Here is a 16,670-nt window from a genome sequence, read left to right as displayed (position 1 = left end):
GCATTCCCCATCTGCAGTGGGGCAATGTTGTGAAAACCTCACAACAAGGTGTTGACAGAGTTGGTATTTTGGTTGGCTTGAGTTTCGAGGATTCATTTACTTATCCAACACCTATGGTTAGTTTCCAAATAATTTTGCTATTGCCCAAGATGATTTTTACACTTTAGCTCTTCTTAAGCATTACTCCCAATTTTGTTCCATCTCTCAAACTTAGCCAAATCTTTGTTTCAACCCAAACAAGAACCCATTCTTTTCAAACTTAAGCCCGATGCCAAAATTTTAATAACCTAACTACTTCCACAATAGCCTAAGCAGAAAACAAAAGAGGGGGTTCCCATTTGCAATGGGAAGATGGTGTGAAAACCTCACAACAGGGTGTTGAAAGAGTTGGTATTTCAATTGGCTTGAGTACTGAGGTGTCATTTGCTTCACTAGCACCTACAGTTAGTTTCCAAATGATTTATCTGCTGATTTTTTAAATTTGAGTATTGGTGCTACAAGAGCCAGTTGTGCACCTCAAGCATACTACACAGTTGTACCTTTGGGATCCAGGTGGGCTGTGATGTTCATTTTTGCTCCGGGATTGCTTAGGGACAAGGAATCTTAGGGAAGGAGGACTGTAATGTCCCCATTTTTAGTAGGTTCCTATAGTTCGCTTGGTCAATTCATCATTGTGACCCTCGTGAGTTGATAGTGGGAATTGACGGTCTCAATTGCAGAGTTATTACGCTTTCCAGTGGCCAATGGTAAGTTTTGGCTCCGTTACGAGGGACTTACTATTTATAGTGATTCAATAGTTGGTTTCGATGAGCTCAGTTAAGTTAAGAGGAGTTGAGTGATGCTCTTAGTTTTTATTTCAGGCTTTTGGTTTGGGCTCCAAGAATCTTGGAGGGAGCATCTATTTTTATTAAGTCACCCCATTAGGTTCATTCATCTTTTTTCTTCAGCAGGATGACTCTTGTGTTCTCAGATTTTGATTTTGATGCTTCTATAGTCATTTTTGCAAGACGGGTCACTTATTATTATTATTCATCTAAATATGCTAAGGTTGCTATTTTTGTTGTTGTAGTGTTCTGCTTCTGGAGGGGACTTTGTTGGTGTATGGTTTCATGAGTATGTTGTATAGTGTAGATGTTTGAGCGCACGGTAGTAGCAATGACCTCTAATTGTCCAAATGGTAGGGATGAGGGGTATGCTATGGTCTATACGATAGGGGTAGATGGTGGGGCAAGGTCATATAGTGAAAAGGCTGGAGAATACATAGTACTGAGCGTCTTGTATGGTGATATCAGGTAGCTGTATGGTGATATCAGGAGGCCGTATGATGAAGGTCAAGATGGTCGTATGAGATTTCCCAAGTGTCCATACAGTGGTAGTGGAGGAAGGGTGTAGGCAATTGAGGTGTTCGGATGGTGTACAGGGGAAGTCTTAGACAACAGAGGGAGTGAGTTAGAGGGGCCGTACAGTAGCAAAGATGAAGTGTACAGTGGGAATGAGAGAGATATGAGTTGTTGTATGGTGACCTTGGCAATGAAGAGTGTAGCGAAGAGGAATGGAGGTGTGCAAGCTACGCGATGAGTGAATTGAGAATAAGTACTTGCCAATAATGATAACACAAATCATATAGTTATGCAATTAACATGGAATGAAAAATTAATACTCGCATATACCAGAAGTTGCAGTTCCAATCACAAAATATAATTGCAACAAAGATGCGCTTCAAATGTGCCAGATCCAAAGCAAGGTAATACACAAACAGAATAGGGTGAGGGTTGAATCCCAGCGAAATCAGAGAAGCCAAGTAGGGAAAATCTTCCACTTCCAAAATGGCGAACAATACAAAACTCCAACAAGAATTCGCAGTATGAAGAGAATAATCCAAAATGCATACTAACTATTGCCTACATGTCGTGCATAAATACCCTTCAGAGGAACTCTTGAGGATTTACAAAGATAGCCAATGGCACACCTATGAAAACAATTAAATAAAAATGGGTCCAAGATATGCTAAATCAATCTGCCCATAAACAATGATTTGATTATTTATTTATCTTATGACGGAAACTTTGCAGTCTTCCCGTGCCAAAATTTGGTTGTCTTCAAGCAAATGCAATGTCGGATGCTGTAGAATGTGTTCACCATCCCAACTTGCGTCATCCAGTGGCAAGTGTTTCCAGTGTAGCAAGTATTCCCTCAGGGTACGGTTCCGCAGAGTCTTCTCCTATAAATCACTGATCTCGATTGGTTCTAACATGAGCTTCCCATCTTCATTGAGCGGTGGAAGATCTATGGTTACTGCGATGTTCTGTCTCATGGCTTTCTTCAGGCAGGAGACATGAAAGACGTTATGGATGCAGCTCCCTTCGAGAAGTTCCAGTTCATAGGCAACTTCATCAATGCGGCAAGTTACACAATAAGGACTGTAAAAATGTGGCTTCAGTTTTTCTTTCCCTTTTGCCTTCTACGAGGATTGCCTCTACGGCTGGAGCCTAAGATGGACCAAGTTTCCCACTTCGAAACTTCTCTCGATCTAGTGTTTGTTGGTGTAGATCTTTTGTTGATTCTACGCCCTTTGTAAGTTCTCCTTTAAGAATCTCAGGATGTCTTGCCCTTCTTGAAGCCAGTCCCTTGCCCTTGGTGCACGATTGTTAGTCAATACCATGTCGATAAACAAAAGGGGTTCATACTCGTATAGTGCTTTGAAGGGTGCCATCCCAATAGACATGTGATAAGTTGTATTATAATAGTATTCCCCCAGATGCATCCATTTGACCCATGCCCATTGCTATGCCGGAACGTAGTCCTAGAGGTAGCCTTCCAAGCACTTGTTCACAATCTTCGTCTGTTCATCTGTCTGAGGGTGGTAGCTAGTACTTGGTGACAATTCTTTACCTAGCAATCGAAACAATTCTGTCCAGAAAATGTTGAGAAATTGACCATCCTTGTCTATAACAATGTTTTAGTGTAACTTGTGCAGACAAAAATCTTCTCTGAAAAATAAGTCGGCTACTTGTGTGGCCTAGAAATTTGAGGGGATGGCGAAGAAGTGTGCATACTTTGTCAGTTTGTCAACCACGACGTAGATACAATCCTTTCCATTTACCTTAGGAAGTTCGATGATAAAGTCCATAGAGATACTTTACCACTTCTATTCTAGTATAGGCAAGGGTTGCAATAGTCCGACAGGTAAAGTGTTTAGGATTTGTTTTGTTGGCAAACTGCACAATTCCCGTATGTACTGCAATACGTCTCCTTTAAGTCCCTTCCACAAAAACCTCTCCCTGAGTTGTCTATAGGTTTTAGAAACCTCGGGTGCCCGGCCAAGGGTGAGGCATGTATTTCCTTAAGGATTTTTTGCTTTAGTTTGGATTCAGGCACTACATATATGTGATCCTTATAGTAAATGATGTCATCCACCACCTTGTATCGGTCATCCTTAGTGTCACCACCCATTGGCTTACATGCAAATGTGTTTTTTGGAATATTCGACTAATAAGTGTGCTTTCCAGTCAGCTGAAATCTGAGATAGTAAGTAGATGGTGGGTTTTTTTGACAAAGCATCTGCAACTGCATTGTTCTTTCCCTTCACATATTCAATCTCAAAATCAAAATCCTGAATTTTACTTACCCAATTGTGTTGCCTCTTGTTTAGATCCCATTGCTCCAAAAAAATCTCAAACTATTATGATCGGTACGGATGACAAACTTGGCACCCACTAGATATTATTGGAACTTGGTTAGTACATGCATGATGTCCAACATCTCTTTGTCATAAATGGAATATAGACGCTCCACTTGTGTAAGCTTCTGACTCCCATAGGCTATAGGGTGTCTAACTTTTGTCAATATGGTGCCAATGCCTTCTCTGGATGCGTCACATGCCAAAATAAGTGGTTGAGTGAAGTTAGGTAAGGTGAGAACCGGGTAAGTTCTCATTGCTTCTTTTAACTTATCAAAAGTGTGTTGTGCCTTTTCATTCCACTGGAAGGAGCCTTTCTTAATCATATCTGTTAATGGTGCACTATGCAGAGAGAGAGTCCTTTTACAAACCTTTGGTAAAAGCTGCACGGTCCTAAGAACCCTCGCAACTCAGAGAGTGATTTTGGTGGGGGCCAATCAAGGATAGCTTGAATCTTCTCCTGGTGGACCTGCACTTCATATTTATTGACAACATGCCCTAGGTACAATATTTCCATCATTTCGAATTCACACTTGCATTTCTTGGCAAACAAAGATGGAGCCTTCATGATCCCTAGGACTTCATCCAAATGTCTCAGGTGTTCTTCCCAAGTTTTGTTGTAAACGAGGATGTCATCAAAGAATACCAGCAAGTACTTTCGCAATTGTTTGTTGAAGATGCGATTCATACAAGATTGAAAAGTAGCTAGTGCATTTGTTAATCTGAATAACATGACCAGGAACTCATAATGCTCGTAGTGACAACGAAAAGCTGTGTTCTCTACGTCTTCTTCTCACATGTGGATCTAATGGTATCCAAAAAGGAGATCTATTGTAATGTCCCCATTTTTAACAGGTTCTTGAAGTTGGCTTCGTCAGCTCACCATTGTGACCCTCGTAAGTTGACATTGGGATTTGAGGGTCTTAGTTGTGGGGTTATAGACTTTTCATCAACCTATGGTGTGTTTTGGCTCCATTTGAGCGACTTACTATTTATAGTAAGTCAAACTGTTGATTCCAATGATCTCTATTGAGTTAGAGGAGTTATGTGATGCTCTCAGTTTTTATTTTAGGCTTCCAGTTTGGGCTCCAATAATCTTGGAGGGATCGTCTATTTATAGTAAGCCACTCCGTTAGGTTCATTCATCATCTTTCATCATCAAGATCACTTTGGTGTTGTTAGATTTCGATTCGGATGCTTCTTCAATTGTTTTCGCAAGATGGGTGAATTATTATTATCATTCATCTAAATATGCTAAGGTTGTTTTTTTTATTGGTTTTGTTGGTTGATCACCTTAGTACCATAGCTTGTTGGAACTAGGACAAAAGTTTTAAATCGTGGGAACAAGAAACAGTGGCCTTGTGTGTCAAAAGATTAAGTTATGGTGGTAAAGGTCAGTTTTGGAGCCAAAAGCAATTAATAAATTATATTAATAACACTTTATTATATTTTAATGTTATGTAAGTGGAGTTCTTTTGAGAAAGTGGTGCCATTTGGAGATTATAAATATGAGGACATTTGATAAGAAAAGGATCTGATTATTTGTTCATTTGGAAGTATGTATTGGCTTTCATTACCCATGTTTGGGGAGATATGGATCCGGATCCATCAAATGGTGACAAATTTACTTTACTTAACTTTCTTCTGAGATCGTCGTTAAAACATCCTCTGTTTCTGCCTAAGGAATATTGCGTTCTCAATTCTGCGTAATCTTTGTAGGATATATCCTCTTTCAAGTTTGCATTCTTCTAGCCTTCTTTCAATTGTTCTTGAATTTCCTCAAAGGTTGGTTGCCTTCCTCCGTGCGTGTAGGAAAAGTCGGCATGGAAGGTCGAGAGCGTGTCGGATGAGGATTCACCTTTCTTGAAACCGAGTCAATACTGTGACCATTTTGTTCTCTAGATATCTTATTGTCTACCAGTTTCTGGAGAGTTTCTTCCATAAGTCGCTAAGTGTCATTGATTTGTGCCTGATTCCTTAAAAGATCCCTCAAAAGTGCCATGACTTTTGTAGGAGTGAATTCTTGATCAACCATTCTATTAACTGAGTGGGACCTCCTTCTTTTCTAGCTATAAACTTTCATTCATTGTTCACAAGGTGGTAGGATCTTTTGCTTTGATACCACTGTAGTGTTCTGCTTCTAGAGGGGACTCTGTTGGCGTACGGTTTGATATGAGTATGTCGTATAGTGTAGATGTTTGGGCACATAATAGTAGCAATGACCTCTAATTGTCCGTATGGTAGGGATGAGGGGTATGCTATGGTTCGTATGGTAGGGGTATGATTGGGGGGCAAGGTCGTACGGTGAAAAGACTAGAGAATGCACAGTACTGAGCATCCTATACGGTGATATCAGGAGTCCGTACAGTGAAGGTCAAGGAGGCCGTAAAGGATTTTCCAAGTGTTTGTATGGTGGTAGTGGAGGAAGGGTGTAGGGAATTGAGGTTTCGGGATGGTGTACTGGGGAATTCTTAGACAACAAAATGAGTGAGTTGGAGGGGTCATAGGGTAGCAGAGATGAAGTGTACAGTGGGAATGAGAGAGATAGGAGCGGTTGTATGGTGACCTTGGCAATGAAGAGCGTGGTGAAGAGGAATGGAGGTGTGCAAGCTACACGAAGAGTGAATTAACAATAAAAAGTACTTGCCAATAATGATAATGCAAATCATATACTTATGCAATTAACATGGAATGAAAAATTAATACTCGCATATACCAGAAGTTGCAGTTCCAATCACAAAATATAATCGTAAACAAAGATGCGCTTCAAATGTGATAGATCCAAAGCAAGGTAATACACAAATGGAATAGGGTGAGGGTTGAATCCCACTGAAACCGGAGAAGCCAAGTAGGGAAGATCTTCCACTTCTGAAATGGCACAAACAATACAGAACTCCAACAGGAATTTGCAGTATGAAGAGAATAATCCAAAATGTGTACTAACTACTACCTATATGTTGCGCTTAAATACCCTTTGGAGGAACCTCCGAGGGTTTGCCGATAGCCACACCTACATAAACAATTAAAAAAAAATGGTTCCGAGATATACTAAATTAATCGACCCATAAACAATGATTTGATTATTTATTTATTTTATGATGGGAACATTACAGCTACTATCATACTTTGGCTACCTTAGTGTCATAGATCGTTGGAACCAGGTTGGAAAGTTTAAAATCCTAGGCACAAGAAAGAGTGGCCTTGTGTGTGATAATGTGATGATATGGCTGGAAAGGTCATTTTTGTTAGCCAAAAGAAATTAATAAATTATATTATGACATGTTATAAAATGATGTTGGGTTGAAGTTCTTAAGTGAAATTGCATTTGGGAAACTTTGTGCCAATGTGGGCTATAAATATGAGCTAATTTTGATGCAAAAGCATGCGATTATCTTATATGCTTTTGTTGTCTTGATGACTTTTCTGAGGTTCTGATTTTTAATCCCCCTTGCTGTGGTATAAGGGTTGGATCTAGAGAATTGAGATCAAGTTGGTGCTTCAAATCACTGCTGAGGTATAGTGATTTTGTTAGTACTCTGAGTATATGTGTATCTCCATTACTGTGTTTCCTGCAGCTTGGAGAATTAATTGAGCTGAGAATTATTGAGACTTCTTTCTATTCATGATGTCGCTAAGAAGTCAATATATGTTTGCTGGTAGTTATTAGCAATTGGTATTGCAATTTGGAAAAACCATGATTAGGGAAATTGATGGCAATTATACTCCTACTCACTGCTGATCATAATTCTGGAAAGAGAGTTCGATCTGCATATAAAATCTGCTCTTATGCATTTTGACCCTAGGCGTGAGTATCAGACAGAATGGTTGCATACGTGTTTGTGGGCTGCAGTTGTAATTTGCAGGGGCTGTGAATTGTTTCTGGGCATTCAGCACTGGCATTCACTTGAAAATTGTGCTTGCAAAGATGTGATACCAATAATGCATTCAGCATTCAATATATATGTTCTAAATGCAAAATTAATTGACTCAAACTTCACGAGAGATTTGTCATTACAGTTATATTGAGTTAGCTTGCGAAGTGTTTGACAAAATGTTAAACCCTTGAAATGTGAAAGAAATTGATGTTTGATTTAGCTATAACCAAACATGGTTATTACACTTCTACCGAGAGTAGGGATACTGTATTTGATACCAAGTTTCTGGTCCTTGTTTCTCTTGGGAGTGTAACCTTGCACAAGCATTGCTACTAAGGACCATGCCACCCCCCAAGAACATCTTTGTGTAGTAATGTCTTAAGCCAAAGAAACTGCATTATCAAGAACCTCAGATACCAATTCCCCTGGAAATATGCCGGATGCGGGTGCGGTTGCTTCTTGGTGCGCGTATGTGTTAGGAAGCTACATGGGTGCTGACAGGAAGCATGATTCCTTCTTGCAGATGCCCTCAAGATGCTTGGGAGAGCATCCAAAGAGAATCTGGGCGCATCCAACCATTTTGAGCACCCAATCACTTAAGTGACTTAATAAAAACATGTGTTCAATTGCTTTTTAAAAATATTCTCTCCAATTTGCCTCGAAAACCTAAAACGACCCTAAAAGAGGGCTTGCAGCAGAAGGAGATGATGAGAATGTGGATGTTTTTGAGAATCCTAATGATTTTGATTGACTACATTTGATTTGTGAATCTTGTGCCTTGACTCTTGATTGATCAACATTGAACCATGAACTATGTTTTGATTTTGTAATTCAAATTGCATTGGAATCTTGAACTTGAGTAATTTACTAATTAGACATTACTATTATTTCAATTCGAACTATCAATGGTGAAGTATCATGCTATGGAATGGTTTTTTTTGGTATATTTTTTGCATTTCTTTGCATACATAAATTATTATACATACATACATGCATACATGCATGCATGCATGCAAACCGCGAATCCGTGCATCAGCAACCTGCACCCGCATCAGCATTAGAACCAGCATCGGTAACTTAGTCAAGAACCATAATATTTCGCATTCCATTCTTCATAGAGAGATTAGCTTAGCTGAACAAATTATCAGAGGCAATTTTACATTTTTTGACATTTTTCTGGGAGGCATAGTGTCAATGCCTTCAAAACCTTGCAAAATTTTCAGTTGTTGTGCTTCAGGTGCAACATAAAAGCTTATCTCAACAGCTTTATAGAGATCCCAAATGTAAGCTATGGAGAAAACCTTCCAGAGAAAATCTCCTGGCAACAATTGTGCTGTCAACATACCAAGCCTAGCAATGTACTCGTGACTCATCAATTATCTTTGACATACGGCTTTGGGGAGTCTCTGCAGCCATAGACAAAGAGGTTCAATGCAATGAAGCATACACAAATGCCAAAGGAAGAGGTGGCTCAGGCCTGAACCCTAAGTAACTGCGCTAAATCTTATCAGCTGGAATCTGGATATACATATCCCAAGATTCTTCTATTATCATCTAAATCTATTTAAAACTGCATATTCCATGCAACTTAAGTTTTTTGTTTGCCTTCTGCTTCCACATGCAGAATTGTTTCATTGTTTTAAATTTTTTTGAGTACATCACAAATTCGTCATGTGTAAAGTTTCTGCAAATTCTGAAGTGAATCAAACTTATATTGTACCTTTTCTTAATCTGCTGTAGATGATCTGAAAAAGAAAAACAGTCTTGTTTGAATGAGATATTATGGTTCTGGAAGTGCTTCTTCCTGCAATTTGTCTTTGGGCAGTATTGATTTAAGGAGCAGACTTCAATGTGTTGTGTGTCCTTAAACCTCAATCACACCCACCTCTTATACCATGACCAAAGGGCATGTCCCCTAAAGGGACATGACCCTCTCTAGGTCGGCCCACATTACCTTCTAGAAATCAGCACTCAAGGGGGATGATTAATGATTAACTAACATAACAATTTAGTTATAGTTTAGTGCATAACAAAAATCATTTCCAAGGATCGCCGCCTTAGCCAAATGTAATATATTTAAGTGCCCTAGGATGGTATTCAAGGAGAGAAGAGTAATGTGCGGTCTGCACACTCAGACCAGTATGAATATCACTGTTAGAAGTTTAACATCATGGGCTTTCTTTTCTGTTTTCCTTTTCCTTATGTCATATCCTTGTACTTCCATTCAAATGGAGAAGACTTCAGTCTGTTTTTGTTTTAATCACCTGCCTGGATGTTTTCAGTCTTGCAATTGATTTTTAAGATCACTTCATGTGATTTAATGTGAGTGATTGGGCTTGATAAATATACACGTTTTGTAATCAAGTGGACTCAAGAAATATGGAAAACATTTACTCAAAGCTTTGATATTTTCGAATGGAGTTCTTTTAGCAGTTCAAGTGGTCATCCTTCTTTAATCTTGATTCCTGTACAACAAGTCCAAGCACAAGATATGGTCTAAAGTTCCATTGGTTAGGGGCAGTGCAAAAACATTTATTCCCAATAACCCATCCAGAAGGATCAGTTTTGGCCATTTCTTACTCCAAGATAATTAACTTGTGCATTTTGTGTTGGTTAGAGCATGTGAACTTCATGATATGCTTTAACTTGTGCATTTTGTGTTGGTTAGTGCATGTGAACTTCGTGATATACTTTTGTTTCATTCTCACATGGAATATTATAAGCATTGTTATTAGATTTAACAAATCTAGTTCAAATCTGACTCTAGCTGAATTATTTGGACCAGAGTTCCTAGCGAGTTGCTGATTTTAGGCGAGTCGTGAGTCGAGTCATGTCTGCCAAGTCAAAATGACTCTGACTCTGACTCGTCCGAGTTATGCATGTGACTTATTGTGACTTGCCAAGTTGCGAGTGATGGCCTAACTTGCTGAGTCCTAGCCAATTGACTCGACTGACGTCAATGTAAAGGTCGGCATTTAAAAAACATAAAAAACTTTATTTTTCACTTCTTTGTTTGACTTATTTCTTCCTTACAGCCCTGAAAACATTCAATTTGAGATGCAAAAGTCCCATCTAGAATCCAAGTGGGTCACTGAGTTTCAATAACATCATCAAATAGAAGCTACATGAATGTCACTCTTCTCTATGACAGATGCAATTCCTTGAGTTCGTATGCTTTGTATGACAAGTAAGAGATTTGGAAATTGTATTTTTTGGGCTTTATTAGTACTTTTTGTGGCATCTTAAAATTTCAAGAAAATGAGGCATGCTATGGAGTTTTAAGAGGTTTTAAAGTTGCTAATTTGGTCTTGACCCCTAGATCCTACAAGGGGCACTGTCCCTTGACCCCCGCAAGGGGCTTTTTCTCTTGACCCTTGCTGGGGGTGTTGCCCCTAGACCCCCATTTTCTTTTTGAAGTACACTACAACTCTAAGTTTGTGAAATATGAGTCATTAACTGTACTCTTGTTTTTAGTCGTCCTGGATATTTCTTGATGTATACATGTCGTTTGGAAGATGACTTTTTCTTTGGGGGGATCATGTGGTCAGCATAAAATGTCTATTGTTATGTTTGATATATTGGTCATCTGTCAGTGTACTAATTGTCGTTAATAAGTTGCGGTGTACTTATGTGATCGATGTATATTTATGTATGTAATCAATTAGCTTCTAGTTGATGATGTTTTTGTGTCTTTAAGCTTTATTCAACCATAGGTGCTTGAAACAAGTCTTAAATCCTTTAAAATCCCTAGATTTCAAGGTTTTTTCACTTTGCCAAGTCTTTGGAAAGGTTTTGAATTTAACTATGAAGAATTCTTGTATTTATTGATGATTTTTTTTGTTGATTGCTCTGCAGATTCATTAATGAGCTCATTGAATTTCTTATACTTTCTGCAAAAGAAGCAGCACCAAATAAGAAGGCAGACACAGATGAATCAGAGGAACTATCTGAAGGAAAAATTATAAGCAAACAGGAAAATCAGTTGAAGAAATTGCCAAACTGTGGCATAAAATTGCTGGATCCTAGTAGTACAGTTTATATAAAAGATAACAATGTTGCACAAACAAACATATATCCACAAAAAGGTTTAAGCACTTCTCATAGTGATGGTCTTCTGGTCAGTAGGATGGAGCTTTTGCAAGATCCAAAATCACAATCTGTTGATTTAGAACAGTTAATGGAAGCCAAAAGGCAAACTCAGGTTCTTGCCTCTAAAAATATTGATAATCTTTGGGCTAAAGGATGGAATTACGAGTTGAAAGATAGTAGGAAAGGGCAATATAGTTCAGGTTCATTGGCCAGGTCATCTGTTTTGCAGAAAGACTCAAAATTTGTATCAAAGCAGGACAAAGCTGTAAAGGAAAATTATTCTGTTGAGCAAGGAAATACAAACAGGGCAACTGCAACAAATGCAGTTTATACTGAAGGAGATGCAAAATGCACTGACAGAGGAAAACAAGGGCCAATTTCTAGCATTATGCAAAGTAGTAGCCAGAAAGAATACCATGATATGAATCCTAGCAAACGAATTCTGCTAACAAACACCACATCAGCATTGGAGAGTGATAGTGAAAAGAAAGAAGAGAGTAGATTTTTTGGCACTCAAATATTGAAGGTTCAACATAGGAGATCAAAAAGCAGTGGTACTGAATCAGAACAGAGGCAATATTTTAACAATGTGCAACTCTCCAAAGATAGAGAAAGTTATCTTCCTGAAAATACACAGGATTCAAGAAGAGGTGAAATGCATCACAGTTTTGACAGTAACAATCAATCTGCAGCTTTATGGAGACAAATTGGAAATATATTTGTTCGCAAGCTGGACTGTTGGGTAAACTTATGGACAATGGAGTCATTTACTACTTGGCGCTCATTTTCTTCTTGTTTTTTCTTCATTTTTTCCTTGTAAGTGGTAAATATGAGTGTTGATCTGCAGGTGTTAGGAGTACACTTTGAGAAAGTTGGAACAAAATCTATAGCTGTTTATTCAATTGCTGTGACAAATTCAGAGAACAAAACCTGGTTTGTTGACAGAAGGTATGGCATATGGAATGTATACAATTCAAGTTCTGGTATATCCGATTTTTATGGTCTTCCTACTAACATTGAAGGTTTCAGATAAGTTTAATGATTTGCTTCTAAGTTATAACCTCTTTGTTGAAGTATGCATCCTTTCAGGGCACTCCTTGTTGGATATTAATACAATAATATGATTTGGAGATTGATTTTTAAACTTAAAGCATTATCGATATTTTCTCTCAAAGAAAAAGTGCCTTTGCTGAGAACTAGTGGCACCTATCTGGCTTTTCAATTGTATTGATATAGAGAACTGGTTTTCATACTTACTTTCATCCACAGGTATCGGAATTTTGAGCAGTTGCATCGCCGTCTTCGAGTTATCCCAAATTATCAACTTCAGTTACCACCAAAAAGTTTTATTTCATCCAATCTTGATGATTTTTTCATTCGACAGCGTTGCACTTTATTGGACAAGTATTTAAAGGTATACATCTGTAACATTTTTCTGTTGGTTTTGATTGCTATAATGCTTTGACATTGGCAATTTTGCCATAGATTTAATTTCTAAACTTCATCTAAGCTTTTGCATCATGTGTGTCTGGCAATTCTTTGGCTTCTATATCTATTCTTTCTAAAGCTACTTATACAGTTTGGATTTGCAGGATTTGCTGTCTATACCAAACATAGCAGAGCAGCATGAAGTATGGGACTTTCTGAGTGCTACATCTAAGGTATTTAACTATTGTTACAGTTTACAGTGATTCTATTCTTTTGTCTTTGCCCCCTATTAATATAATCTCAAGATTGCATCCTGCAAATGTACTTTCCTGTTTGTTAGAACTTTTAGTGTTAGATGGAAATAAAAACAATAATTTGTTGAAAATACTTAGTCAATTCTTTATGCCACGTTATCCTTAATATCTCGTTCTTGCAATTGGATATCTAAGTCTGCTTCCATATTAGTTGTTATTACTACAACCTCAGTATTATTGTGAAGGTGGTTGGTGGAATTAGCAGTCAACACATTGGGATTATATATTGATGAATGTTGTCAATGTTGACACCTTGACTCCTATTTATTGTACTTTATATAAACATCCAATAATGCTTCATTTATTTTTCATGGAAACAAGATATTGACATGTCCATGCCTTTTGAACAAGTGGATTACAACATGATGCATAAGCACACATCTGAACTAGAAGTTGCCTTTTTGTTTAAGAAGTCATGAGCAGGGGGATTCCCTCCATCAAAGTCACCCAGAGGTTAAACCTGGCTCAATTGTACCTCTGGGGGTTTGAGGCATGCTTCAAGTTTTTAATGTCCTTTTAATTTTCCTTTGCTGAAATACATGTTTATATATATTCTGCTTCACACATTTATAGAGATATAACGACCCCTATTGTATTCTGGAAACTTCATTTTCATGGAAATGAGTAATTATAATGTGAACACCTTTGCAACTCATGAGTGGATATCCTCTCCAATAATTGCTATTAGTCTGGAACATTTTGACAATGTTAATTATAATAATATAGTTAATGATGAGATTCTGAATATCGATCTGAATATGCTTAGTGATTGACTGTTCTTAAAATTGAAATTGATTGTATATGATAAAACATATATATGGTCAAACATGATTCATTTGTTCGAACATATATATGTTCGATTATATTAACTGCTGTCGTATATATTTCAATATTCTGATTGACCATATTCTGATCACACATCATGTATATTCCAAACAGTGTCTCACTATCTTTATCGGTATATTAACCGATTAATGGATTCATTAATGGCTGTTAGGAAACGGCAATATGAAGTAGGGACATGTCTCATCTCTACATGAATTAGATTCACATAGAGATATGTCTCTACGTTAAGACATGTCTCTAGATGATGACATATATATATATATAGATTATTGCGTTCTTGAAAAACACATACAATTCACATTGAGTGCCAATACAAGATACACTATATATATATATATACACTTTCAGATTTGTGTTATTATCTTCTTGTATATCTCTGCAAAGAAAGGAAGAATTATGTCAGATTGAAAGGAGATTATAACAGTGATAGTTCACATATATTGCTTTGAAAATAATTAAAATCTCTCTATCTATAATCTGATCTATACCTCTTAGCAACAAGATGTCTCATCTAAGCTTATTTCACACGATTCGGTACTCTATGTCTATCCAAGAGCCTAAAAGTCTTTGTCTCTTCATGATGCTAGGATTGATGAAATCAGCTTGTAATGTTTTACCCTTTGTGAATTCCTCATATTTTATCCAAAAAGAGAAATCTTGCATATAGTTTGATTCCAACTGCATTTACATATTTTGATTGCATCTGCATTTTACCATACTCGTCAAAGAATTTGTGAACATGTAAATAACAAGAGTGTTGCTTATCACCAGTTGTTGTTTTGAGAATTACAAAAAGCTCAAACATGATATTCTGCTCAAGTGCATGCTTCTCAACAAGGTTTTTCTGTAAATCAAACTAATATGTTTCTTGAATGGAAAATTTGGTCAAATCTATAATCAAATTATTAATATTATCAAAACGATCCAAATGCTTATTAGCAGTTGTTGATTTGAAAATATCAGCAATCTTAAAACCATCATTAGAATCTAGTGAGGTACTTTTCTCACGTGCTTGCCTCATATGGTCATCCTAGAACTCCACCTGAGAAAGTGGTTTGTCATATGGTATCCTTGCAAACGTCTCAAAAAATGGGTTAGGAAAAAATTGGCAATTACTTTCATCTCCATGTTTGATTGAATCTTCATCTCGTTTCATCTATGCATCTGTTTGCACTTTGCAGATACATCAACATTTTCAAAATTTAAGTTGTAACCATTATTATTGTCAAATTGTTTTACAATAGTTGCTGATGCGAAATTTTCAGCAGATTGAAAAACAAGCTTCCAACTGAGACTTCTGAATCATTTTCCTTTTCTTCCAAGTTTCTTTTCAAATTTTAAATTGTAACCATTATTATGGGCTCCCAAGTTCCTTTGCATAAGAAGCAACCATTTCTTCTTTTGATTTAATTCTTGCTGTCATCATTCTTACTTGTAATGGAAAAACTCTTCTTCTATTGGTTGGAAGGAGATGCCTTGAAATAGAATTTGGTCTTTGGAACTGACAACTCAATCTGGCTTTCTGAAGAACAATTTATTTTTCTCCTCTTTCTTTTTTGATTTTTTTAATGTAATTTATAATGCTCCTTTTGTTAGGATTCCCTGCTATAACTATTTTCAAGAAATTATCCAAGAAAACTTGGTTTTTGAATTTATCAAGAAATTCCTGCTATTGATCAACAATTTTGGTGGCTTCTCATTCAGACTTCATCTTTTCCTTATGTATTCTTATCAATATCTCTTGGATAGGATTTGCATCTTCTTTGGGTAAGAATTAGGTGGCTAATCCATGTTCTTTCTCCTATAGGCTAACAAGATCACCAGCTTTGATACCACTGTAAAGTCTCTCCATAAACTTTTGTCCATACTTTCAGTATTTCCGATTTCAGTTTGCAGAAATTTTATCAGACACTGTTAGAAGTTGTAATCTTTCCTTGGTGTGTTTATAAACCAAGGTTAGACTTCCTTTATTTATTATTATAATATATTAGGATATAAGCCAAGGTATCCTAATATATTTCTTTTTTGTCCCTTTTCCACTACATCTTATTTTGTCATCTAGTGGAATATGTGAGGACAAATATATATTGTAATTTCTAATTTTAGATTATTCCTCCTTAAGAGGAATCTCACACTTGGCCTCACACACATATGAATGGTGGCATTCATAGACATGGGAGTTACATTCTAACTCCTCTCTCTCATCTCTATTTAAGAGATGACCCTCTTCTCTCATTTAACAACAATGAGGTTTCTTCCTCTTCTCAATTATTGTATGAGCATTGCTCTCTATCTCTCTCTCTCTTCCTTCTTAGGCTTTTGATGCCTCATTTATAATATCACAAGGGGTTTTCTTTGCTTTCCCCTTTCCAAATATCTTGTCTCATGGTGTTGGAGCTTGAAGCTTTCTCTCTCCTATTTTATGGTAATATCTTTTCA

General features: G+C 37.2%; 1 protein-coding gene across 2 annotated transcripts in view; it reads left to right on the top strand.

Moving 5' to 3' along the window:
• LOC149556461 (uncharacterized) overlaps positions 1-16,670 on the top strand; it is a 208,989-nt gene that overhangs the window by 89,062 nt on the left and 103,257 nt on the right. For both annotated transcript variants that reach the window (XM_089830779.1, XM_089830778.1), the window contains 4 exons: positions 11,410-12,385; positions 12,491-12,591; positions 12,913-13,057; positions 13,236-13,304. In XM_089830779.1, the coding sequence (XP_089686905.1) occupies positions 11,410-12,385; positions 12,491-12,591; positions 12,913-13,057; positions 13,236-13,304 (1,291 nt within the window). The remainder of the gene's footprint in view (positions 1-11,409; positions 12,386-12,490; positions 12,592-12,912; positions 13,058-13,235; positions 13,305-16,670) is intronic.

This window comes from Cupressus sempervirens, chromosome 5, assembly GCF_028749045.1.
Source record: "Cupressus sempervirens isolate cs-2001-9-10 chromosome 5, ASM2874904v1, whole genome shotgun sequence".
Lineage (NCBI taxonomy): Eukaryota > Viridiplantae > Streptophyta > Pinopsida > Cupressales > Cupressaceae > Cupressus > Cupressus sempervirens.
The sequence above is the reverse complement of the archived record's forward strand: the minus strand, read 5'-3'. Positions and strand labels throughout refer to the sequence as shown.